At 39.6% G+C, this 27,459-nt stretch overlaps 1 protein-coding gene across 2 annotated transcripts; it reads right to left on the reverse strand.

Moving 5' to 3' along the window:
- Positions 1 to 223: 223 nt before the first annotated feature.
- CP (ceruloplasmin) lies at positions 224 to 20,434 on the reverse strand. 2 transcript variants are annotated; one of them, XM_056358008.1, is made up of 19 exons: positions 20,217 to 20,434; positions 17,096 to 17,340; positions 15,670 to 15,882; positions 14,964 to 15,137; positions 14,115 to 14,369; positions 12,688 to 12,853; positions 11,585 to 11,724; positions 10,838 to 10,978; positions 10,501 to 10,712; positions 9,647 to 9,797; positions 7,613 to 7,825; positions 7,038 to 7,245; positions 5,686 to 5,825; positions 5,124 to 5,252; positions 4,166 to 4,272; positions 3,216 to 3,432; positions 2,449 to 2,588; positions 1,800 to 1,962; positions 224 to 747 (listed from the first exon to the last, which is right to left on the reverse strand). In XM_056358008.1, exons 1-19 carry the CDS (start codon positions 20,366 to 20,368, stop codon positions 704 to 706), a joined length of 3,210 nt encoding a protein of 1,069 aa, XP_056213983.1. In that variant the 5' UTR covers positions 20,369 to 20,434; the 3' UTR covers positions 224 to 703. The 2 variants fall into 2 exon arrangements, with proteins under 2 accessions (XP_056213983.1, XP_056213984.1); XM_056358009.1 differs by lacking the exon at positions 5,124 to 5,252.
- Positions 20,435 to 27,459: the final 7,025 nt, after the last annotated feature.

A 27,459-nucleotide genomic window follows, 5' to 3' on the forward strand; every position in this document is an offset into this window, starting at 1 on the left:
ATATAGTAGTCACCAAATTTTGCCCTTCACTGTCTGAATTTCATCAGGCTTATTTCAGCCTAACTTTGTCTGTCTTCTAATTATTTTCGTAACAGACAACCAAAAACATCTTGTGCAACCATGATCCCTCAGCCACTGCATCTTTTAAATCCATTATGTTGAAGGTGTTACTGGATAAAAATTATAAAATAATTCAACAGAAATAATAGAACTTTGTTAGCTGTTCAAGTATGTGATAGTATATGTATTTTAAGTGTGAACCTATGGTTAAATAATAACCAAATCCCTATTTTCCAAGCAGTAACTACTAACATATCTGACAGATACCTAAAATAAATTTTGCTGTTACACAGGGTTATTTACAAACTTAAAGAGAAAAGAAAAAAAAAGGAATGTACATTTCATTTGGCTCTTCCACCATGTTCCTCAGCAGTTAAATAACATGCATTAAGGCATGACCTAGAATGTGTTTAGCTTGGAAGATACTATTTTTATTTACAGGAAAAGATACTCATGAGCTGTTATATCCATTCAGCTGTCTTAGTCTATGGCACTTCTGGCCACAAAACGAAGTCTTCCAAAACACACGTGGAGATGAATTGTCCAGGAAATAGTATTTCTCAAGAAACGCTTCACTGAAGGTAGACCTTGGAGAGTCAGTGATGTAAAATGCTTTCATCATTCTAGTGTGCCTGCCATATCTTTACACTTGAACTGATTGAATAATCTTGGGAACAAAGACTTTGTCTGTAAGAGGAAAAATAGCTTTGGTTACATGCCATGCGCTTCATCAAAAGAATAGTCTATACATAGGGACAACAGACTCCAAAATGAGAGCAGTGGCAATACTTTCTAGATACTGTGAGTTAGGCTTAAAACCAACTTTAAAATGCACCGCAGGGTATATTTTTAATGCACTTTAGATGGCTGGTTATGAAAAGTCCAACATAGTGCTTCTACAAGTTAAAGTCTGTTTCTACATCTCTTTCTGTGTACTCTTTAAGTCAACCATTTTATTATCTGCACAAGTTTGGCACAATGTATTCTGTACATCAGAATGGTTTATAAAATAGAATTAGACTGTTTAACATTCCAGCCTATGTTTTTAGTATAGATACACATGTACATTACATAGTTGTCTATCTATATATGCATATACCTACACGTTTTGAAATATTCCTGCTGTTCTGTCAGTTATGATGTGTATCTGTTATGCTCTGTCTCTTGAGTACAGAGGAGTCTTGCTTTTAATATCATATTAAATTTGTAGAAACAAGAACTTCCAAAATTATTCATGTTTTTCACAGTCAATATTGCTAAAGCAAGGTAATAGTGTCTGTAAAGCTAAAACATACTCCTTTAGAAAGAAAATACTCTTAGTTTTTCAGTACTTTTAACTATTAGGGATGATGGCTTCAGATTTATTTACCAACTGTTCTTTTTGTTTTAAATGAAGATTGAGAGGGAGTCTGACACTACTGGCACTTCCTGGGTACAGAAATACTCTGTCTCATTAAGAATTATTTTTAAATAAAAAATCTGCACATTTGATTTCATTGCTGTGAAGCTGAAGCAATAGTCAGTTAACATCCAGTCTTTTAGCTATTCCTGTTTTCTGAGCAGGAGTGCTGAGGCAAGTATGATCAGGTGGTTTGCAGCGTTCTGGCCTCCAGACATCAATATTAAGCCACAGAATACTGCTGGATGCCTGAACTGGCTCCCAGTATCCTGGCCTGTCAGTGAGCCCCATTCTGCATCTCTAAACACAGTGAACATTATTGAGATAGATAAGCTCCTACCTTCCTTTGGGAGCACAGTGTAAGTTGCTTCCATGCCTGCATGAATGTGGTCAGTAACATGACAGTGTAATAGCCAGGTTCCAGGGTTCTGTGGGGTCATTTCCACAGTCTGAAATGTCCCAGGGAACAGATCAAAGACATCTGCCCGGTAAACCTCTGTTTGCTTCAGGACAAAAAGAAACAACAGTTAAACAGTGTGGCATTTTCAGATGGCAGTAATTTAAGCTACCTTTTATGCCTATTCCCACCAAACTCTTTAATCAGAGTTAAGTGAAAAGACATCTACTATATGTCATTTCTACAGAAGCATCACTTTCGACATCCATTTCATGCTTCAAAGATTAATAAACTACCAACTCAGTGGAAATGAAGGAAGATCACAGCTGTTGTCTTACCACAGCCATGAAAATAACAGCTACCTTGTTGAAACAGCTCGTGAGGTTACCCATCAGCAAATGCTACTGGCAGATATTCTCTGTCTCTTGTACATTGATCAAACACAGGTTTGGAGCATAAAAATTTTATGGTCAAATTACAAGTCTGGCTCAATATTGTAACACCCAACTTTTCACCAGAGATTGCAGTCCTTGGTATTTGATCTACCTCTCATTCTTAACAGAGCAAGAAGTGAGTGGAAAGGACCTGTTACCTTATAGTCAAAGCTGTGGCCATGGAAGTGTGCTGTGTGAATGTCTATTTCATTGCCCATTCCCATCAAATACCAGCTTACTTTCTCTCCAACATGCATAGTCAGACCATGTAAATTTCCAAACACCTTTCCATTAATGGCTAAAAAGAGGGAAAGAGCATGACAGAGAAAACAAGTAAGATTTTGTGTATTGTTATTCTCTAAACTTTAATAGAATACAAGATCTGAAAGCCAATGCCAGGCAAACGTAACAGCTTTGAATGGTATATAAAACCAAAACAATCGGTCAGCATATTATAAATGACACTGATTACAGTCCATATTTAAATAGAAGGTAAATTGTAGTTAAAGAAAAAGTGCTGTACACCATGGCTAATACTGTGGTTCTTAAAGATCTGCATTTCCTGCAGCTTTTTGTAAAGGGTAAGCTTTACCAGGACATGCTTTCAGGATGCATATCACCTTTCCAACTTATCCAGAACAGTTGTTTGCTGACATCAAATCAAAAGCTCCAATTTAATTTTTCTTTCATCAAAAAAATTCTCTTTCCTCAAAATGTCAGTGTGGGATTATTTTTTCACAGGTTTGTTTTTTGTTTTTTGGTTTTTTTTTAAAAAAAAGGACATTCAGTGGCATTAACAGCATTTTCAAATAGTTTAAGTGAAATTTTTCAGGTCTTCCACCTTGAAGTCAAATCTATATGCAGTACTTTCAAATACAGAATTTTATAGTTTCCAGAGTTGCATTAACTAAATTAGAAAACATACCATGCATTTTATTACTTTCAAGGAACTCCTCATCCTCTTTGTCAATAAGGTGTGGGTTGGCAGAATACCTTTTAATGTTTTCATCCAAGTACCATGACTCATTTTCATCAAAAACCATAAAAAGAAGAGCAAATTGCACTTTCTTTTCAGTATGAAATGATGGCAAATAATGTCTATGACACACAACAAGTGTGCCTATTAATCCACTGTAAGTGTCCTGAAATTACAAATGAAAAGTCATATAATTACAAGATGTGACTAAGCAGAAGCACTTTTAATGCCAGACACAAATGCTCTATTATTTTTACAGCTGCACTATCTGGGAATAAAGGCAGCCAGTGTCAGACAAACAAGGTTACTTCTTCATTGTTACATTCTACCGATGGATCAAATTCAATGGACTATGAAGAGTAACTGCTCTTTTTTATCTCTTGCTAGAAATAAGCAAGAAAGTAAAATAGAATAAAGTTTAGGTTTTAGTATTTCGAGCTTGGTTTCTATTCAAATGTACTTCTTGACACTTTTTATATGTGTTTGCTGAGTCATGAAGGAAAGAATACATGAATTTCCATTAAAAATTATTAGTCATGTCAAGTTAATGGATGCTTGTACAAAAATGGCAGACTTACATTCCACAGTTACATGTTAGATTTCCAACATGACTTATTAGATATTCAGCAAGCTATGAAGTGTTTATCTTTAAGAATGAAATCTGAGTTACCTATGCCAAGAGCAGAAGAACCGGAGAGCAAGAACATGAAGGGCTGTGACTCTCAAATTCTGCCCTGACTTTCTTGCATTATTCAAGAGACATTTAAATTCAAAGGTACGGTGATGGGGGGAATAGCTTGACAGAGAAAGCAGAGTTTCTAACTCACCTCCCTTCTGCTGGAGGTATATCTGTGTTGAAGTCACAAACAAAACCCTTTAGATTTCTATTAATAGTTTACCTTAATAATGTCCACCGTTGAATGGTATGCCCATGCAATACAATGTGGGTCTCCTCTCTCAGAACTAGATCTCTCTGGGATCTTCCAGACATACATTTTTGTTTCACCTGAATTAAATATGTATCGATGGATTTTAGAAGTTTTCTGTGTGCTGACCTATAAAAGGTCATCTTGAAAGAGATTGCATTTGTCTTAAATTTCATCTTCCCAGTTACTGCACTGGCTAACTTAGAGTTATTTCCCTTCTGCAGATCCCCAACTCTTAGAATCATGGAATCATTTGGGCTGGAAAAGACCTTTAAGATCATTGAGTCCAGCTGTTAAACCAGCACTGCCAAGCCCACTGCTAAACCATATCCCTAAGTGCCATGTCTACATGTCTGTTAAATACCTGCAGGGACGGTGACTCCACCATGTCGTCCCTGGGCCACCTGTTCCAATCCTTGACAGCCCTTTTGGTGAAGAAATTTTTCCTGATAGCCAATCTAACACACCCCACCCCACCCCCACCCACCTGGCACAACTTGAGGCCGTTTCCTCTCCTTCCATCATTTCTTGCCAATGATATTTTTGTGTGGCTGCACTGCCAGTTTAACAGACTTAATAAAAACAATTGTATCTTTTTTAAAGATCACAAAGGAACTTCTGAAATAGTAGCTAGCATAAGCTATCCTCTCCCTATGTAGCCAAACCTGTTTGCTTTCATGAAAGGTGCATCCACACTGCATAAAATAATTACTGATCTCTCAAGGGCTAGAATACGTAGCAACAGTTAGCAGGGCCATTTTAATTGTAGAAATACTTGTCATAATTAGCATCAAACACTTAAGAACCTGGGGTAAAAACAATTGAACAAACAAAACCATAGTCTTCTGTGCTATCCAAAACCAAAAGCTTGATAAACCTTACTAGAAGGCTTGAGGTTACCCGCTAGAAATAAACAAGGATGCTTTGATACCTGGGTTAGTTACAGCAACCACAGAACTGTCTGTTTTTACTCCATGGGCATGTATAGAAAAAGGTCTTGATGCCAAGTTCTTAAAAACTATTAAAATTTTATCTCCAATATTTGACATAAGCAGTGGCCCTGTTGGATTGAAAAGAAAGATTTACTTGGTTTTACTAAAGATCAGAGCAGAGAGAGAGAGGAGAGAATTTGTTGTGTTCAAATACACAACAATACTGGCTTATATTCACTATGATATGCCAGCTACTCTAAGCAGAGGCCTAAGTCTCAAAAGCTCTCAGCACCTACTGTATATTTGAAGTCAGTTTGGATGTTGCTGCCCAGTTTTATGCTGACTTTAAAAATACTAACCTTGATCAGGCAGCAAAACAGAAGGGTTTTTTTCTTGTAAAGCAAGGAACATCATCTTGCAAGAATAGCACCCTATTAAAAGTAGCAATTCTACATAGGTTTAGGCACTTGGTGTGGGTAGGACTTTACTCAGTATTATTCAATTAGTATCTTCTTGTTTTGTTTCACTGCATTTTTCCCAGTTTCAAACTGATTACTATACCTTGAATTTCCAGGTGCTGCTGCTCTTCTGCTCTGTTTTTGGGAGTACTGAATGTCTGATCAGTGTACTCACGATAAACAACTTTTCTGTATTTTGAGCCAATGAATTTGCCGTCTTTATTTAAAAACGGATTGCCAGGGCTGCAAAAAATAAAGAAAATACACATAAGAATATGTTGTACATTTCTTTGCATAACTTAAAACATCTTCTGCAGGTATGTCAATTAACCATCAAACAAAAATCCAGCTCAGTGAAACAGTAATCTCATGGACCACAGCTATCTTCAACATGAAAACATTCTGGTGAAGCTGGGAGGCTTCTCTTAACCTGGAAGGTTAAAAACCCACTATAAATAGACAAGTCTATATAGAATTTGAGAGAATGCTAAGTGCTCAGCCTGGCAGACATTTCAAATTGCAAAAGGTCATTCAGCAACTTGCACAGCAAAAAACAGAGCCTTCAGTGACTTCTGCAGATCTGAAATGAAGCCTAGAACTTGTAAAGCTTAAGTGCCTTGCTGAAAAATGTGAGGGACCCATTCTCTCCTGAGATCACAGGGGCTGGAGACAGTGGGGGAAAAAATGTCTGATAGCAGCATTAATTGTGCTTGTAACTATGACAGAGTCCACTGTGGTGTGCAGGGCAAGGAAATGTGCTATCAAGCTGAAGAAAAAGAAGAAAACACAATTAAATCAATAAAAAAATACAGGCAGTTACAATCTACTACTTTAACCTCAAATGAAATTGTACAGGTGGAACACATAGAAATTCATCATTGTTTAGCCTCTTCTGCTAATTGGCATGAATTATTTGATCCAATCAGTTCCCTCTCATTGAGATTGAAATACTGGGAATAAAACAAGAAGGTGACAAGCTTCATAGTGAATGGATTCAGTCATGGGTTTATCTCATGTAAGCTAATGAAACTGAGAGGAGTAAAAACCTTATTTGGAGTACAGATAAACACAAGATAAACACATGTTACCTACCATAAGTAATCAAATACCAGGACAAAGTAGTCATCATATCTACAACTTAATGAACATTTTAAGCGTTTCACGTCAAGGACTGTACCAAGATCGGTAAATGCATATGTACTATCCAGGATTCAAGAAAATATGCAGCATCCCCCCAAGATGATTTACACTGGACCATTTCATGAACATCATGCTGTCTGGCTCACAGTTACAGGGCAACAGTACTGGAGAACAACCACAGATTCAAGTGAGACCAAAAATACATATGCAAAGAAAGCGTGTCTAGAAAGGCCTGGATAAAGAAGAAAAAGTTCAGAGAAGTGAGTTGCTCTTTTGCTTTTTCGCATTTTTTCCCTTCTGTATATTCCAAAGTACCTTTCCTCATGGTATTGATGCCTCTCAAATTCCCATGTCCTGTTAGGAGCGTAGTCCCACTCAACCTCCACTGCAGCAATATAGTAAGTCTTTTCATGCAAATACATAGATAGGTCCACATTCCACCAATGGCATTGTTTCACTTTGTAGTTCTGTTTCATGCCCCCTGTGTAGTGATCTGTTGTCAGACAGGACACTTCAAAAACTCCTAGAGGCCATACAAGAAACAAAGACTTGAGGACAAAAACCTGTCATTAGCAGATCTGCAGATTGCATTGCCAATGTTGATTTACTGTTTAGAGACTGAGACACAGCCTATTGCTCATGTAAGATCATTGTGTCCTATGGCTACCTGCAGTAATCAAATTCAGCAAACACAGAAGGTATAAAAATACAGGCTTTAGCATTAAGAGCTTATATCCTATGAATGCAAGTTTGCTGTCTCCAAACACAGCTGTACAGTGTTAGCACCCAAAGGATTAAAATATCAGCTATTTGAAGCTTGTCTCTAAGCATAAAATGTTCATAGGTAAAGTTTCTAAGCTAGTAATAGGATTTTTAAGCAAGACATTTACCTTCAGAATCAGGCTTCATAATAGCTGTAAGAAATGTATGTGGAAACAGATTTGCTGTATCCCTTCTTGTTCCTTTAGTTATAAATGTGTTTTCTGAAAAGTATATCCCATGGACATCGACTTCTGACCCCAAGCCCATCAAATGCCAGGAAACCACACTTCCTTTACACATCTCAAGACCAGGTTGATTTCCGTACATATAACCATTAATGGCTGCAGAAGATTTGAGGAAGCAAAACCCACCTTGATTAGCATGACTTAATTCTGCAATACAAATTAAATAATACCCACTTTAGATGTAACGTGATGCCTTAGACTGACAGAAATATCAGTAAGAAAATGCTTTATCACATCAGTGAAACTAGAGAGTCAATTCAAACAAAACAACTTTTAAAACCCAGTGTTTGGAAACAATTTCTAACTGTTCTTTTCTATGTCTGAAGCACAGGTAGCTGACTTGACCAACTGGAACTTCCACTGCTTTATACCCACCAAGTATGCAGGATGCATAAAGCATCGTGCTGTATGCCCTGCAAGACCCTCCAGCCACACAGTGCAGACAATCTGAGGTGTTTTTTAGTTTGAGTTACTACTCCTTTCTAGCTGCTCCTGTGCAAAACTTTCAAAGCCTGGGCCTCACTGAATGCTCAGTATCAAGGCTCTGTAAATAGTAGAAACACCCCTGAGGGCAAAATTTAAGAAAGAGTACAAGCAAATATCTTTAAACATTAGGACTTGTTTGCAGGATTAGGTTCCAAAACTAAAAGTGTTCTTTCACTTTTTCTACAGTACCAAAATAAGATCAGTATGAAACTCAGATCTGCCCTACTAAAGCAGTAAAGATTTTCATCCTAATGGGGCCACAGTGCTGGTCAAAGAATCCAGACTCAGTTGCAGACACAAAATGAGCCAACAATATGCCCTTGCTGCAAAGGATAATGGTATCTTGGGCTGCATGAGGAGGAGTGTTGCCAGCAGGTCAGATGATGAAGGTCAGATTGCAGCAGGACCTATAGGTTCTGGGGCACACCAAGTTGAACATGAGCCAAAATGCCCTTGCCGCAAAGAAGGAGGATGGCATCCTGGTGCGCTGGGCTGCATTAAGCAAAGCATTGCCAGCAGGCCGAGGGAGGGATCCTTCCCCCCTGCCCAGCACTCATGAGGACACACCTGGAGGACTGTGTCCAGTGCTGCACTCCCCAGCGCAAGAGAGACGGGGGCATACTGGAAGGAGTCCAACAAAGGGCCACAAGGATGATGACAAAGGGACAAGGCGGCTTCGCTCCTGCAAGGAAAGGCTGAGAGAGCTGGGACTGTTCAGCCTGGGGAAGAAAAGGCTCGGGGGGATCTCATCCCTGTATATAACCACCTGCAGGGAGGGTGCACCGAAGACGGGGCCAGGCTCTTCCCAGCAGCGCCCAGTGCCAGGACCAGAGGCGACGGGCACAAACTGACACACACGAGGTTCCCTGCGAACATCAGGGAACACTTTGTCATCATCACTGTGCGGGTGCCTGAGCCCCGGCACGGGCTGCCCGGGGAGGGGATGGAGTCTCCCTCCTTGGAGGCATTCAGAAGCCATCTGGACGTGGCCCTGGGTGAGCAGGGGGCTGGAGATGATGACCTCCAGAGCTCCCTTCCAACCTCAGCCAGTCAGCAATTCTGTGAAAACCTTCCTTTCAGCTACATCATCTGTAGGGCAGAGGCTGATTTTTCTCTTGGTGCCTGGTTGCACTCACAGGGGTTGCACATAGGCTACAGGCCTAATTCCTCCTTCTGTCTGCTCAGAGTGGCACATTGGTGCATTACAGTGCTAAATGCTCAACTGTCATGCAAGACACTGAACAACTGGCATTATATTTTTAACTACCACATTTAGCTGAAATTGAATTGCATTCAAACATGCTTTTGTTTCCAATGGAAAGGAATGAAATGTCTCTGACACTATACAGTCTCCCAGTCTCCAACATGAGATCACAAAAGTAGAATCCTTATTGCAGAAATTAATATTTGGCTAACTAATAATTTTCTTACAGTGCATTTTGTTAGACTCTTGGAAGTCCTCATCGTCTTTGTCAATTTTATTGGGATTTAGTGTAAACATCAAAATATTGTCATCCAAGTACCAGCTCAGATTCTCATCAAATACTGTGGCAAGTAGAAAAAACTCCAGGTTCACATTTTTCTGTTGAGAAGAACAGCAGAGAGGAAAACACATACGAGTGAACAGAAAATGTCAGGAAATATTCTGTGTGCATAATAATTTATTAGTATAATCCATAAAGTAGGCTAGATGCATACATTCATACTTCATTCTGACAATGGCAAAGCTCTCTAATTGCTGTATCTGGTGACTAGATATCTGCTGGTAATACTCTTTCTACCAGCAGGAGCCACCTCTGGAAATGAATGTGTGTTTTGGTCTTTAAAGTCTCTACATTTTTTCTAGTCATTCTCATCCTAGCTGAGACCTGAATGCCAGTGGTCACTCACTGCAATGGTGGTTTCACAGTACAGTGTTTGTCTATCTGGAGCCAGACCGATTTTGCCTTTAAAAAAAACCAAAAACCACACACACACACACAAAACTAAAACAAAAACCAAACCCACTTTCTTCATTTTATTTATTCCCCTCAGCACAGAGGTGAGGCTGTCATGTGGAAAGGAGGTAGTGCTCAATGGTTGTTAACATGGCAGGCCCTGAGGACACAGTTCAGGAGGAGAAAGCAGATTCAGCTACAATCATAAAATCATAGACTCGTTTAGGTTGGAAAAGACCTTTAAGATCATCAGGTCCAACCATTAACCCAGCACTGCCAAGTCCACCGCTGAACCACATCCCTAAGTACTAATGATGTAAATGCTTCCATTTGGATTTTTTGACTGACCTGTTTCCCAGAAGGAAGCAAAGCTCCTTTCCTGCACACCAGAAGAGGACCCACAAGGCCAGAACTGGTGTCTCTGACTGCATCCACAGCTGAGTAATAAAGCCAGGTTAAACAGTCTGGATCTTGGTCTGTGGGGCCAACATCTTCTGGCACATTCCACTCATACACAAATGTAGCACCAGGACTCACATGAGAGGCTGGAGATCCAGTACCTGTTATAGGAATCAACATTAGGAATTATGTCTAATGAACATTGTTCATTTTACCACCTTTAAAACATCAACATATAAGACAGCTTCTTCTCCAGCGCTTGTAGGTTCCCTGTCCATGGGCGCACCTCTGGAGGCAGCGCTGTACAATGCACCCTCGTCGCTCTTGCGGTAACTCACACCATGGGGCTGAATGCTAAACGGGCGGCTGGCATTGTTTCGGAATGTCACCCTGATGCTCTCACCCACTTCAGCCTTGATAACAGGTCCTAGAAAAGAGGCCACAGTCTAATTACAAGACGGTCCTATCAAGTGATGTACATATCACCACAAGCTTATAGCTATCAGTGGCTGGCTGCTTTTCCTGTTGTGTGGGGAACTGTCCTTGGGCCTATGGGGCCATGGACCAGGTCCCTGGTACATGGCCTGAATCACAGGGCAGCCCAGCAGCAACTGGACCACTCCATTCCCAATTCCTCATTGAGGCCCAGTGACATGCAGGAGTGTTCTTCCCTTTGGAAAGGGACCTACAGACATGAGCATGAACCTCAAACTCAGTTCAGAGCCACATCAGAGGCAGTCAGGTCATAAATAGGGCCAGACCTGCCTAGCCTGTCCTTGTAATTCAGAGCCTAACCTTTGGAGACCATGGCATATTCCCATAGGATAGCTGGGGACCACTACAGCACTGCCTTCAAGAGCTTTCTTACTTCCTGGGGCGTCTCTTGGAGGAAGCCACAGCACCAGCATCTGCAGGAGGCAGGGAGAGCTGACAACCCCTCCCCTTGGAGGTGGAGGGGCACTGCTGGCCAGCCAGGGGAAGTGATAGTTTACTCTCATAAATCTCTGACATGAAACAATTTTAGATATCTTACCTAAGAGTCCAAGATGTGCTTCCTCTGTGAGACTTTTTTTATGTTCAGTGAAAGAACCATCAGTGTATTCTTTGTAAACAGCTTTTTTATAAGAGCCGCCAATTCTTGTCTCACTTTGTTCAAAAAAAATGCGAGATTCGCTGTGTAAAAGATATCACAATAGATGTAAACAGGTCAAGCGACAATGCTAAACTTTACAAAGGCAGTCAGGACCACAGCCCTATTTTCTGAGGTGCTAATGACGTGCTGAGATTGTCTTTTGGGTCTACTTTCAGTGTTCTGGCCCCACACTTTGTGCAGCCTCATATAAGGCTGTCTCATTATCCTTCACTAATGTCTCTTAAAGAACAAGATGCTGTGCTGCGTTGCCCTTATAAAGCCAGCATGCTCAGAGACTCATCAACAAGGATTTCTAGTCAACATTTCGTAACCTGAAATTTACTCTTCTTTTCTTAAAAGTTACAAATAATTCAGCAGTAGATATAAACACCAAGTGTAACATCTAAATAGAAAGTAAGTAGATTTAGTCTACACTTGTACTCTTCAAAAATGACCTTTCAGTGTTTTACAAGCGCTGTTCAAACAGTGAACTATGCCTCATCCCTTGTGGAGCAGGTTAAGTATTCTTTAACTCACAGATGAAAAAGCTGAGAAATCTCTGTATTCAGTGAATTGATCCAGGTCTTAAATTGTAAATGCAGAGCAAAGGGCAAAGCTACCTCATGCAAGTTGTTTGCTAGCTGAGATGCTGTTAATGTGATTTTCATCAGCTAAGGAGATGGTCATGAATTCCTAGCTTTGTTCTCTAACTCAGAATAACCAACCGTCTTGAATCATCAGAGGTCACTGCCGACATCTGACATTACAATTCATCTTCATCTCAGTGAAATTACTAACATTACAGCAAAATTTATAGCAAGATTACAAGGAAAACAATAGACCTAATTTGGTCTGATATTTATCCTAGTGATAATCTTTAAGCAGAGGTGAGGACAACGAGAAATTCTGTTTACAAGTCAGTTTTACCATATGGCTTACCTTATTTGGCACGTTTATATCAATTCTGCTTGGAAAGTAAAACTTCTTTAATTAGGAGTATTTACCTGTCAGTGATTAACTCTTGGCCTGTAAAATGGTTCACTGCAGATGGGCCATAATTCCAGATGATTTCTTCAGCAGCAATGAAATACTGTCTTATCCTCGTACTTTCATTGTGATCTTTTGTGGATTTCCTACAATCTTTCACCTCAAAAAGGGCCTGCATACCACCTGAAAAAAAAAATAATGAGGAGGTAGAGAAAAACAGGGAGAAGGATCTGCACTTCGTTTTCTCTTTCCCCGCTTCCAACAGAGCTCTCCTCTTCCCTGGAGAACTCCCATACCATTGATGGATATGCAAATCAGAAATGAAAAGGAAGATGAATGATAAAAAAGAATGCACACCAGCTGAGCTAGGATGCAGAAACACAACCATGGTATTTACAGTAGGCAGACAGGTGGGGTAAAGTGCATTCTGCTTGTAGAGGTGCAACGGACACAGCAGTTGCAGAGAAGGAAGGTTAGGGTCGAGTGGAAGCAATAGTGTCAGTTAGCACTTCAGTCAAGGCCAGGTGCTACCAGACAGACCATCTTCCTTCTAAATGTAACCAACAGTTTGCTTGTGATACTCCTGGGTCCCTGCACCCTAGGAGGAGGGTCTGCTACCAATACTGCTTGCTGGAGATACAAATAATATAATGGAGCCCTTTAACAGCAAGGGATTAGGCCGATTTACAGGATTTAAGTCTGCCAGGATGCTTCAACCACCTCAGGATGCTGCTTGATGTGATAGCTATTTCAAAACTTACAACTTCTGTGTAGTTGAATCTGTGGGTTAAACATACTCCTTTTTATAACAGAATTTTCAAATCTTAGAGAATGATTTTGAATTCTGTGTTCCTTTCCACCTTTGTGACAAATTATTTCTCTAACTCACTTATGGGGATATAGATCATGGAAAGGTATGGAATTATCTTCTAAGTATTTCATATGGTTATCAAACACCTGATCCTGAAAGACACAGGGAAGAGAAATGCAATCATCTCCACCTATTAGCCAATGCACTTCCCAGAACATGTCTTTGTCAGCAGGACAGTTAGCCTGCCTGTCCTGTGCCCCTTGCCCAAACACGGAATGAGCCCCAACTTTTCCACTGGCAAACAGAAAATTTTGATTAATTACCTTCAATACGAGGCAAACATCATGCTATTTTTTGTCTAAAGTTGAAGCTTGCAAAAGTGTAGCTGTGCCAATTGCTGCCAACTGATAACAATTTCCATTACAGACAAGAATTTCCTTGATTTCTGTGGCTACATACTCAAGCCCATCTAATACACTCACATTTACATTGCATTTTAATTACTGCAAACGTTTTGTCACCTAGAGGAGAATATATGGCATAGAACCAGGTCAGGAGTACTGCTAAAGTGACTCAATAAACTCTTAGTGCAAGCTAAAAAAAATATTCTTATCACTGGAACTTATTCTGTACCTTCAATATGGTCATTCACTTGGCAGCTGAGCAGCCATTCCCCAGGACTCCTCGGTATCATGACAGCATCAATAAATGTGGCGGGGAAGAGGTTGATGGTGTCAACTCGATGATGCCTTTCTATTAAGGTCTGTCCATGAAAGTAGGCTGAATGGATATCAGCTTCATTACCCATGCCAAAAAGATGCCATTTTACCTTGTCTTCCACACACATTGTGAGGTTTGGGAGGTATCCATACATGTACCCATTAATTGCTAAAAGAAATGTTATTTATTACAGTTACCTTCACAGACCTTAGATCTTTTTTCAAAAACAGGTGTCATACAACGATTGCTCTATTCTTCAAAATAGAAAGAGGGTCAAAACAAAACTCTGCTCTGAAAGTGAGCCAGTATCAGACACACACTTATCTGTGCAACCACCTGCATGACCAGCAGTTCCTGCCATGATTCTGGAATCCATGTCAGAGCCAAAGGTCTCTTCTTTGTTGACACTACCAGTAGAAACTGTTTTTCTAAACTGTGGTATTATAGTACAGAGCTCATGACTAAGAAACAGAACAAAGTAACACAACTCTGTTTAGAGTGCCTGGGAAGTTATATTGGCAAAGAGGTTCTTGGCCCTTAAGATTTTTATATCACAGCTCTAAAGGTTTGATTGCACAATATTTGCCATTCCCTTTAATTTTATTTTTTTAAAAAATTTAAAAGGATCTTTCTTAATCCTTCAAGAAAAAGCCCTGCTTAAAAATAAGCAAAGAAATTATCTACAGTTCATCTTTAAATGACAACACATAAAAACATTACTTCACCATATCAATGACATGTGACATTAATATGTTCTCTCACAGTGCATTTTATTGCTCTCCTGGAAGTCCTCATCATCTTTGTCAACTTTGGAAGGCTCAGAACAGTATGTCCTGATGTTATCCTCTAGATACCAACTGAGATTTTCATCCATTACAGAAAACATGAGGATAAATTCAGCACCAAATTGTTTATCACTCCCATTATTCATTGTACCTGAAAAAGAAAGTGGTGTATTCAAAGTCTTTGGCAACTGTCATTATCTTCCTATCAGTTTTAAGTGTAGTATAGGTAGGGCTGGTCACTGTTTACTTCGTATTTTGCTATTTCTTGAGTGTGAGTGTACACATAAACTTAAGAGACACATTTAGAAAACAAAAATCAGTTTTGATAGATACTATAAAATAACTTTACTAAGAATAAATATTATGTGTGATTAAGATTACAGTAAATCTGTTTCTCATATCAGTATTTGCATATCCTTTTGCATTGCTAGTATGAACACATCTCACTCACATGGATTTGTGGACAAAGTATTCTGCAAATTATATTTGCTGCCACACACAAAATCAGGCTACTTCCCATACCACTGAAAGGCAGCTAATTGAGATGACCAAAAGCTGCTATTTCAGAATTAACTGTAATCTTCTCCTCTTCCAGTAAATTATTTTACCGATATTTATCAATAACCATTATCAATCACCTTGCATATGTATTTATGTACACACTTATTTACTTATGGGTTTACCTTTCCTGCAAATTATCAAAGGCCCAACAAGCCCTGAGGCAACATCTCTTGGAGCATCTATGTGGGAGTGGTAAACCCTGGTTATGCAGTCTGCATCTCCCTTAGCTGGACCTTGATCTTCTGTCACATGCCATGTGTAAGTGTACTGGCCTCCAGGCTCCACAGCGTCATCTCTCTTTTGCAAATCTTTGGTGTTATCAGGATAAAAAGCACCTAAAGAATAACAGGCAGCCACCATTAACACAACACGTTCACAATCTGGCCTCAGGATAGCACCTATCATGTTTTAAAGGTTGCAGTAAAATGGACTGAATATATGTTAAAGAAAAATAATCTTTATAATTAGGTGAGTAGATCTTTTTCTTCTCCTTATGAGTCTCTTCAGTTACCTTCAAAGTCCATTGGAGTGCTTCAATTAATGGCACATTAAATTCAGTCCTTAATATGTTAGGAGGGCACTATGTACTTCTGCTAAAAAGATAAAAAAAATCAAATATTTGTAAAACATCTGTTCAATATTAATCTTGGAAACTGTTCTGAAATATTGTGTATGTCCTCAAGGAATATAGGTGTAGCTGGAATGAGAGCAACATTAAAAAAAAATTAAACATTGTTTCGAAAAGCACATGTACTACTACATAACACACTGTTCTGTTCCCACAGAATGGGTCTGTATCAAGTCACATACTAGCTGCATGAAAAACTTCATGGAATATTACAGGTGAGACTGATATTTCACAAATCCTTCTAATGAAACATTTTTAAAGACATCATATTCTCAAAAATCCACACACTGCTTTTAAGGCCCACTAATCAAACTTTCAAGAGCCATATTCTGGTGATGTCTGGTGCAGAAAATCCCCTATCACCTGAGTGTGGCAAGACCAGCTATTGCAAGGGCAAATCATCACTAATCCCAATAGCATCCCTACAATACCTCTTAAAGTGGGTCAGACTTTTACCTCGTTACTTTATAATTGATGAGGAGCTGTTTCTCCATTTTAAGGAATTCTTACATACCTTATACAAATATATAAAAAATTAGTGTTCAAAATTTGTAACTATAACTTATCACTGTTAAGAATATCTTCTTCACAACAGCATTGATTCTTCCTTTAAATATTCTCCATAGCCACACGCATCTCTTACACACCTTTATACTGTTATTTCAGGCGATACATAAGTACTCTTTATTTCAGGTAAAATGTTGATCTAAAACTGCTGCCTTTATGAATTCCACTTTTGGCTTTGTATTTCGCTCTTGAAAAACTTATCAAACTTCTTAGTTCCTATTTTAACTTGATTGTGTGCTGCTTTAAATCTTTATTTATTTGACCAGTCTTTGGTTTGATGAGAGAACATTTCTCACACTCAGGGGAAATAATAACTTTTGATAAATTCTGGCACAGAATGGACTCAAGCTTACCTTCATTTTCCTTTGTGTATCTTACACCATGTGGATGCAGCGTGTAGCTTCTGGAAGCAAAGTTTTTCAAGTGAATAATAATGGAATCTCCAACTTCTCCCTTAATGATAGGGCCTAAAAAACCCAGCCAGGAAGGCTTGTCAACTGTCACATCATATAAATGATTGGTGTACTGCGTGTAGACAGCCTTCTTGTAAGTGCTTCCTATCCTATGCGGTCCTCTTTTGAGAAAGACTCCAGCCTGCCTGCAAAGAAAATACACAAACACATCTGTAGTGGCAGATACTCATTTTATACTTGAATGGTGTTAATTGGTAGTATCTCAAATAAAGACCAGCCCCTCATTGCACTGTGCACAACTGTATCTGTGTTTAGGAGCAAATACGTCTCTTACTGTAAAAAGTTAGGCATCCATATAGAGATCAAATATTGTGCACCAACCTAAATTTTTTTCCACCTATTTTCTAGACTGAAGATAGGAGTATTTGATATAATTTCAGCCAAATTTCAGACCATGTGGACAAGGCAAATAACAGTTATTGCTCCAAAGTTTGTTACTTGTATGCTTAAATTGTTGTATAATTTCCCACAGCCTGTTAAAAACAAGAATTTCCATCATCATGCTGTTTTGTTGGCTGCATAGCCCTTCTCCGTTGCAATGAGAAACAGGCTTTCCAGCTGTAATATACATTTAAGATGTCTGGATATAAGCAAAACTACAAGGTGCTGTTAATGTCCAGTGCGTGCACGGGGGGAGTGTGAGCATGCAGAGTGCTGAAATGAGTGAGACCAAGCCCTCAGCTTGTTCATCAGTCACATACGAAGAAGAACTGCAGCCTCAGAGCCCAATACGTATTTACCCTAACAAAGTCTTATTTTTACAGATTCAGCCCAAGAATATACAAACAAGTTACATAAGAACAGGGAATTAGCAATGACCTCCTCAGTCACTAAGTGCCTTAGCTACTGGACCATGACTCTTCTCAATTAATGAAACACTCATATTAAAAATGAGAGCTTGGTTAGTGAGGATGAAATGAGACTGATGCAGATGGTATTGCCTACCCATGGTGGCATCAGTACCTCTGAACCGCTATGCTGCCCAAGCACCACCAGCCACTGGCAAGGGGTCACCATGTGTCTCTGACAACTCTCAGCTGAGAATGGCTTTGGAGCCAACCTTTGCCTGTGCTGAGGGTCAGGTACCCTTCATTAAGTGTTTTAGTCTCTAAGAAGAGTTATCTTTGTGGAAAAAGTGCTTATATTTGCTAACTACAATGGAAAGAGAAACTGCCCATGCTGGCTGTTCAAACCAGTAGTGCTACTATTAGCTGATGCTGTTAGTCCAAACTCTTCTAACAACAAATCCTCCTGCACTTCCCTGCATGTTTCAGGACTAGCTGGAAGAAAGGACTGAAAGTAAGCCCACTCCAGGAGGCAGCAATCCTGGGAGACTGGGCAACACTACCTGAAGTTCAGCAGCCTCCTGATTTCTTGTCTTTTACATGATGAGAAACCAAGTCAACTCGGTTTCATATTCCCAGAAAGCCATATTGTGATGCAGATTAATACTGCCCAAAAATGCAGTAAAGTATTTCCCACAAGGCTGAGCACTTTTTGAGCATGTGGGGGAATTGCTTGTACCTTGGCAAGCACAGATCTGAAGTGTCATTAAAATGCCAGTTCAGAGCTCCACGAAACTTGAAGAGTACAAACTTAGTTGCAAAGGCTCAGCTACTGGAACTCTGAGTGCATGAAGCTTTTTAGCCCCAAATCAAATCAAACAAATACATTATGGCTCTTCCTGGATTGTTTAAACAGTTACCATTTCATTGTAGAGTATTCCTTCTCATGGGTATACTGCGCTCTTCCCTCCTCTTCCCTGCCTCTACAAATACCAATCTCTGTGCAAGGGCAGACTCATAGTCGAAGGATTCAGGAGGAGGGGGAGAACTGGAGAAGCTGAAAGTGAAAAGTACAATAAAAGGCACCAGCTCCACTGCAGGCATACAACCACTGAAAAACTGGAATTCATTTAGCATGCTTCAGATTGTCACAGAGCAGAGAAAAGCCATGAAAGTGCAGTGAATGGTGGTGGCTTGTTGTACCACAACACTGCCCTGCAATTTTCAGACAACATGCCCTGCTTCCACCGTTTATCAGAATTACTAGCCTGCTGGATCACTGGCAGTGTCTTACATGTCACTTAGTTTATGAGTTTTAAAAAAAAAAAGAAAGTTGATGAAGTGGCAGATTGTGGCTGAGATATTGTTGGCTCTCAGTAAACAAACCAAACCACAGGAAATCTCCTAATCCCTCATGTACAGACTAAATGAGAACTGTATTTTCAAGATTTTTCTAATATCTGGTTTCTCACACAATTGTTTTTATTTTAATATAGTCCTATTTCATTTTAAAGGTACTGAAAAAAACACAAAGGAGGAATACTTTTTTCTCCTTCAAGTATATCTCCGATGCCTTTTCTATCTGAGTTTTCTTTATTGTTTATTCATATCTTTAGGGTGTTCTCTTCCTCCTCTCCCTGCTTATCCTCATCCTACTTATTGTTCTCATTCTGTACAGGACCCTCATTGCCTTGTAACAAGCAACCCAGCTCCTCCACTGTCGATGGAAGGACCCGGCTGTGCTGCTGCACCAGGGAAAATGACCGCTGCCAACAATGAAGATCTAAAAAAGAAACCTGTGCCCAATAGGAAAGCTTTCAATTTGTCAAACTTCTGCATTTTGAAACATAACAGCCAAAGTCTTCTCTTCAGTACTGGCACCTTAGCCATTCAGGCCATTCAGTTTAATTAAAAATTAAACATCATTAAACATTCAAGGTCTTTTTCTAGTCACTACTTAATAAACATTTAATCACAAGAAATTCAGAAAACCCCTACACACTTCAATGCTTTTAATTAGCAGAGCATTGGAATGGAATTCTCAAGCAAGCCAGGAAAAAAATCAAAATTCCCTTGTATGTCTGACAGAAAAATCCACTGACACCGAAATGATTTCATTCCACTGCCTTCACCAGGTGTTATCAGTTCTGCCCTGGTGTCTACAGTGAACAATGTTATAAGAATCAAACTCAACCAGTGCAAACTGTTTTACTTACTCTTCTTCTGCAAAAAGCTGTCCAGACACAATATTGGTGCTGCCAGGTGCATAGTTCCACTTGGTCTCTGTAATACCGATGTAGTACTCCCTGTTCACTGCCCCGACTTGGCAACAGCAAGAAACCAGGAAGCAACTTAGGAAGAGCTTCATTTTGCATTCGTGAACCTTGTGGAAAACGTGAAATAAAGCCACAGGACAGCTATTTCCCTTTATATGTTCTTGTCCCTCCTGCCTCCAACGCTCCTCACCCGCCCCTCCCCACTCCTGTTTGCTTTGGGGAACACAATGAAATGTTGCACAATGTCTCCCTGTGCCAGGAGTAAACAAGAGATTCTGGTAAACCTAGTCAGTTCAAATAATCTTCACACAAAGTTTTCCCATTTCTGCCAACCTACTATCACGCAAATTACCATATAGACTGTTACTGGATTGTAAATCTTGTCACTGAATCGTTTAAATGGATCTATAGACTTAAGCTTAATTACATTCCTTGCTGTATTGCTCCCTCTCTAGCTTGTATACTGCCGAGAAAATAATTTCTGTGATGTGCGGCACAAGAACACAGCTTTTTAAGTTCACTACGAAAAGCTCTAAACACCACCCATCTTCCTCGGAGTATCTGCTTTTGGGCTGATATCACTGAATGCAAGGCAGGTCCCGCAGCTGCAGACTTTCTGCCGCCTATTCCCCTTGCTCCTTCTGAATCTACAGATGGCTGCTGCTTCCCCTCTGCACGGCAATCACTAAACTGGTGCAAGACAGCCAGTTAAGGGATGACTCAGGTCACTAGTATTGGAGCAGAGCTTACACACTGATGTATATGTGGATAAGCTCTGCTAACCTGCCACAGTTCCCTTGGAAAAATATTTTCAGCACAAAGTGTGGCATATATAGCTAGAGATGAAAAGGCCTGGCTGTCCATGCATGGAGGCAGGGGATGTTAGCATCTCATTCTCAAGCAGTTTCAGTGTTGCCCAAATGGAAATGAGGCTCAGAAATTCAACAAAACGAACTACTTATGTTATCTTCCTCCTAGTCTATCACCAGACAGGATAGGTCACATTCTTCAATGATTAAAAGCACAACAGATGTATAAAGCTTCAGATAATCTTAAATGTTACCATTACCTAAATATACCACCCAGTGCAGAAGGCTATACTTTTGCTTTATTCAAGTTCTGTAAACAATTTATATGTTAGTCTGATTGAAAAATAAGAACAAAATTGCACCTTAAACATAGGACATTTAAAAACCACCTAAGTTTGTAATTGCTTTTTTTTCCCAAGCATATATCCATTGCACCATGGTTGTGTCTGAAGCTTTAGACATGCAAAGCCACCTGTAAACTTGCAAATTGTAAAGGCTGCTATTGACAAATATGTACCTTCAGTCACTTGGGAATTCTTAAAAAAAAATCTCTTCTGCACTATGAGCACTGACACAGTCACAGTCATTCTAAATGACATTTTTCATTGTATGGCAACTTAAAAGTATCTGTAATAGCTTCAAAGAAGATTGTGGTTATTTTCTTAATGATTAGAAAAATTATGATTATTTTGTATAGAAGACTAAGCTTCAGAATATAACTAAAGTACAACAGGTTTCCTTTAATGACATACAAATCAAAAACTTATTTACCAGGACTGTGGTATAAGGATAAATTACCAATTTTAATCACTAGTCATATAAAAAATTCCAGGCACTGTCAGAATACTGAAGTTCATAATCTCACCTTTTGGAATCTTCTACACATCAGCATTAAATGGAGGATTCTGCTTCTGTCCAAATGACTGTGGCCAAAGCCAAGTTTTTGAAATCTGACCAAATCTATGATGAAATTCTGGAGTTTCCAAGGTTGGCATCACATGCTTAAAATTATTTTTGTAGGTTTGTATTTTTTTCCTTTGCATGGATGAAGGCCAGTGAGTGGTTCAGTGGAAAGATCAGCTTGTACAAGTTGCATATGCCCCATCTGTACATTAACGAAGGTAAAAATGAGAAAATGTTTACCTTCTCTTATACTACTTAAATTCAAATTCATTAAATTCAAAGTCATTCCTTAGTACACAGCTAACAGAGATGTTCATGTATAGGTGGGTTATTTGGTTTATTTTTGTTCAAATTCCCATCAGACTGAGGAAGAGGAAAAAAACCCACACAAGCAGTATCCTTAAAATTTCCACATTTATGTGAGGGTAAAAACAAGAGTATTTCTTTGCCTTGGTCCCTTGACTCCTCTAAAATTACTCCTTCTTGATTTGTGAAAGAACTGCATGATGTTTTTATTTAAAGACAAAACAAAAACTTCTGACAGGCAAGATTTTTCCATTACTACTTTTAGTCACACCTCACCAAAACTTGAAGATATTTGCATGGCTAAGCACACTCGTATTATCTTTCTCTTAAGGAACTCAAAAAGCTAGAGGCAATTTAGCTTCCCAAGCCTGTATTATTATTTTCAGAGGGTGTCTGAAGGGCAGGAACCTCTTTCTCTGGTAGACAGGGCCTACAAAGACTGAGCACCTAATTTAATTGGTTAAATTATGAGTCTGCAGTTTGGTGTCATGAATATCCCCTTACTGTTTTGCAACACAACACTTCTCATACTCAGTATGCTGAAATGCTGACTGTTCTGAGCATGACTCAAAATGTCATTGAAAATATAAAGCTGATCTTTTACTTGAAAAATTTTCCCTGAGGAAAGAAAAAACCAAAACAGAATATTCTGACAAAAAAGCCCCAACAAAAGCTCCCAGTGAGACTGAACTGAATCCCCACCATTTCATAATACCCTAATCTGAATGATGTGTCTATAGCCTGCTGCTCATGCTGTTGTTCTGACCTCCTGCAAAACTCTGCAGGTAAATATGCTTTAAAGTTCAGGGGAGCTTCATTTGGCCTCTGCCACTATATTCTACTTTAATGTGGGAAAAAGCCTCCATCCAACATGTGAAGAATTAGCAGTCAGGAAATTGTATTTCAGCGAGACTCACTTTTACATACAGGAGGAATAATATGCCCCAAAATGCAAAGGTGTGTATGGGGCTCCAGAGTGCTTTACTACAAATCTCTGCCCACAATTATTTGTGGTCAAAACCGAGTCTCTACAGCTACTTCCAGTTGCAGCGTTTTAAACTAAAACAAATGACACTTCTGTTCTAGACACAGCATCATAATACTCTGGCAAAATGCATTGGCTGTGAGGAACAAATAATGCTGGAACACTTAGCTTCAGATTTCAGCATGAACTGCTCACTTACAGAAGTTTACAAACTCAAATCTGCAGCTGCTTTCCAGGTGTGTCCCAGGTATTTTATCCATGGATTTCAGCAGTCAGCACATGCACTTCAGGTTCAGGAACACTTCTTCAAAAAAATGGTTTCTCATCTGCTGGCATGGTGTGAGCTTTGTCCTGGCTCTGTGGCCCACTCCTCTCTGCTGCTGTCAGGGTGAGGTCTGTATTCTGCAGCTGGAGAGCCAGACAGTCACTCTGCCTCAAACACCACCATCAGAGTTGCTGGTTATGTCAAGATTTCCAGTCAGTTAATATTCCTTACAGGAACCTTGGTTTTGCTACCAGGTACAGCTCATAGCATCTCTTTAACAAGAGACACCACATTTAGGATTGAATCAGGACTTAAATTGATTGCATCAAGTTTAACTTCACCTTACATCCAAAATCCCTATATGAAACAAGCTGTTAAATTTGTAAATGCATCTGTAGTATTCTTACCACCATAATAAAATTAATAAACTTCCCATTTAAAAGCTGAGATGTCAAGACACAGTTGATTCTGGCTATGCCAACAGAGGTGCCAATATCTGGATTATGGATAAAGAGGATTGCAGAGTTAGTATGGCCAACAAGAAGGGAATTACGCATCTCTTTCTTTGATTTAAGACACTAAAATAGGAGATACAAGCCTGTGGTAGGGGAGAAATGTAAATTCACAAGACACAATCATAAAAAAACCCCAAATCAACCCATGATGAATTAAGGTTGGCCAATTCTTGCCAGTGGTTAGTTACAGTCACTAATACTACTACGGAAAAAGCTGTCAAACGAGATAATATTTTGTGCCTCCTGTCTACCAAGCTCAAAGACTTTCCACAATCAGAAGTTACTGAAAATTGGAAAGGACACATAGAGGAGCAAGATAAAGGGTTAAGAGTTTCCAGGTGTAACTTTAAGGTATTTCATTGCTCTCATCCAGCATAGCCAAATCTATCTCAATAGGCTGTGTTTGCCTAAAGATAAGCCTGTATTTTCCCCATGGCTGAGCTGCAGTCTACATAGAATACTCCGTTTGCTTTTGTCAGTGAAATGGCAGCCATTCACTTCAGGAATATTTAGCAGTTCTAGGGGTTTTCCTGCTTTGAATGTCTACCCCACACATACCATTTTCCCTCCAAATAACCAAAACCTTTTTTCAAACACTTCTAACATTTTCAAAATCATCAGCTCCATGGTTTGCAGGAATGAAATCAGCAAGTTTCCCCAAGATGTCTGGTAGGAGTATGGGTCAGTTTTAAAGTTTCCTTTCTTCTCCTGTCTGCAAACAATACCCACAAATCTGTAAGGATGCCGGATTATCATTTAAGTAGATACACAACATGATGTATATTTAAGCCTAAGGAAGAACAAATGCACAGTTGCCAGTGTCTCCATTTTATAATCATGCCTTTTTATCATGCATCTCTGAACATCCATGCCACCTTGAACTGCTTCCCAAAAGACTAGCCCCATTCTTAAACATCATTAATTTCTTTGTTACTTCTTGTAACTTAATAGGAACCAAGCAATTAAAATTTCAGATAGATTGTTCAAATCCTACAAGAAGAAATCAGCTTTTCAAAACAATCTGATAAAGGAGTATCAACGTAAAATCTCAGTGTTGTCTTGAAACAGAATTTAATGAATGATATACTCTATTGTTTCTAAATATCTTACCCACAGCTGCCACTTATTGTATGATTTGCATTTCTAACAGTGTCTAATGTTAAATGTTGATATAGCTGAATCCTAATGGTTCTGATGTAACAGGGTTATGTGCATTACTGCCAGTCTGAAGTACATAATTTGCTTTTCTCTGGGTGTTCATTCTCTCAAAACCAGAGTGCTGAATACAGCCAAATGTTGCCCATACAGCTGCAAACGAGCCATACGCCCACTTTACTGTGGATCCCTGAATTTCCACTGGGAATGAAAAAATAATTGTTTTAGAAATTAAAAAGACTGCTAATTTAAAACAGATTATTCTTTTTCTTCTCATTATTATTGTCAAGAATGTTAGCTTTCCATTGCAGCAAGGCCAGGGTATTTAGAAGAGTATAACAGGCTAGCACTGGCTGCTCACAAGGTTCCGTCCTATATTCTCTCAAATCACTTAATACTTCGGCAACAACAACAACAAAAAGTTTACCTATGAGTATAACATAAAAAGAAAGCCAGTGCAGCTATTAATGTGCACTAATTAGCATGGCTGACTTCAGAGCTGTCTATTTAATCTTTCAATCAGGCCCAGATGCCTTTCTAAAAGCCTTACTGCAGGATGGCTTTTTTCCAGTAATTGCTTTGTGCAGTTAAGAACTTCCAGGATCCAACGAGCAGAATAGGCTGCCACCCTCTGTGACTATCATGGTCTGTCTGTAACTAACATTTATTCATTTAGAAATCATGGCTTCATCCAGTGCACTGATTCTCAAGGGAACAAACTCTCCTGACATACTGGGCTTTTAATCAGGCCCTTTCAGAACAACAAACATTCCTATGTTCTAAACAAAGAGAGGTGACCGTAAAAGCAGTTCTATAGCAGTTTATTCAAAAAAAGGTGATTTCAATATAAAAGCAGTTTCACTTTATTCAAACCTTCCTATTGTCAGAACAAGCTGGAGGGTAAAAAAATGAAGTCATGGCCAAGGACAACCAGACAGGTTAGAGAACAACTAGAAAAATGTAGATGTCAAAGAGTTCAAAAAACTTCATCCAAAATAGAGAGGCTTGAGAGAAAAAGATTTAAGACAAGGGTTTCATTTGTCTTTGCAGCATGCAAATCTACCACTGTAAACACTGGAGAAGCCATTTCTCTCTTCTTCTGGGGGGTGGGGGAAAAGCAGTGAAGATTTCCTTGCCGTTTTCAGAGAATCCCAGGCTGCAAATAAAAGAGGAAGGAAGTAATTGCCCTCTTTCTTCCAACTGAATTTAATATGGAAATTGTTCAACATCTACATCCAATCTAAACCTGACACCCCCCTCAGAGCTCCAGAGGTAACCCTGCTCTGCGCCCCGGGACAAGCTGGCAGTACTGCTTTTGGCTTCACTGAAAGCTGGGCTGGGTCCCAGCTGGATAAGGCTCTTTCACTGGCAGGCAAAATGGTTTTTGAGAGAAACTGCCTCAGGCCTTGACCTTATTGTAGGTTGCTTTTACAGTAAATTCCTCCAAGAAATGCTTCCTTGCCTGCTTGCCCAAGGCCCTCTGCGGGCACCTGCAGTTCCCCTACCCTGACTGACCAGCACTGGTCTGGAGACTTAGTGCTGCAGAGGCACTGCCATCTTACCTGCTCTGCCCTCCCAACATTCCCCACCATGCATGTGTGTGTACACAGATGTACATATATACCTGTGCACACACGCTTTTGGGGGTTGCTGCTTTTCCTAATTAGAGTCTTTCTCGAATCTGCTGTCACTGAAATCGTTGGCTACATAAAACCCCTGAGGGCTCCTCGATTCCAGTGCAGATGGACAGGGAGGGGTAAGCGTGTCTAATTTCACCCTAACTCCAAAGCTGGGGAAACTGAATGCCATCCTAAACGGCACCACTTCACATCAGTGTGCAGGTTAGCAGCATGATTCACTTGAGCTCAGGTTCCAACTAATTCTTCTGTCCAAAGCAGAGCTCTCTCAGTTATTGTTTCAGTAACCTACTGAAAACATAGTAAAATTGATGCCTAGATCATGACTGCTACTTATTACCTCTTACACCTTCTTCTGTTTGCTGCAAAACCCACACACTGATAAGAATAACTAAATTTAATGCTAGAAGAAAGGCGCACAGAAGCCTCTGCTGACATAGAAGTAATGAACCGAGCACTGGTGCTGAATTCTCAGCCACACTTTTTTTTCTTCTCAATCCTAACCTTAACGGTCAGAGTTAACACTCATCAACCTCTGTACCACAAGGAATTAGTGGATGAATCAAACACAATATTATTGATACATATCCTCTGATAATAAAAATGCA

The sequence above is a fragment of the Falco biarmicus genome, chromosome 13 (assembly GCF_023638135.1).
Source record: "Falco biarmicus isolate bFalBia1 chromosome 13, bFalBia1.pri, whole genome shotgun sequence".
In the NCBI taxonomy this organism is placed as follows: Eukaryota; Metazoa; Chordata; class Aves; order Falconiformes; family Falconidae; genus Falco; species Falco biarmicus.

Bases quoted from the DNA above. Each gene is read 5' to 3' on its own strand.
- CP (XM_056358008.1), bottom strand. From the start codon at position 20,368: ATGAAGCTCTTCCTAAGTTGCTTCCTGGTTTCTTGCTGTTGCCAAGTC. The intron at 5,253-5,685 runs GTATAGTAATCA...TCAATCCAACAG, and splicing joins GCAGCACCTGGAAATTCAAG to GGCCACTGCTTATGTCAAAT. The intron at 3,433-4,165 runs GTAAACTATTAA...TTGTAATTTCAG, and splicing joins CAACGGTGGACATTATTAAG to GACACTTACAGTGGATTAAT.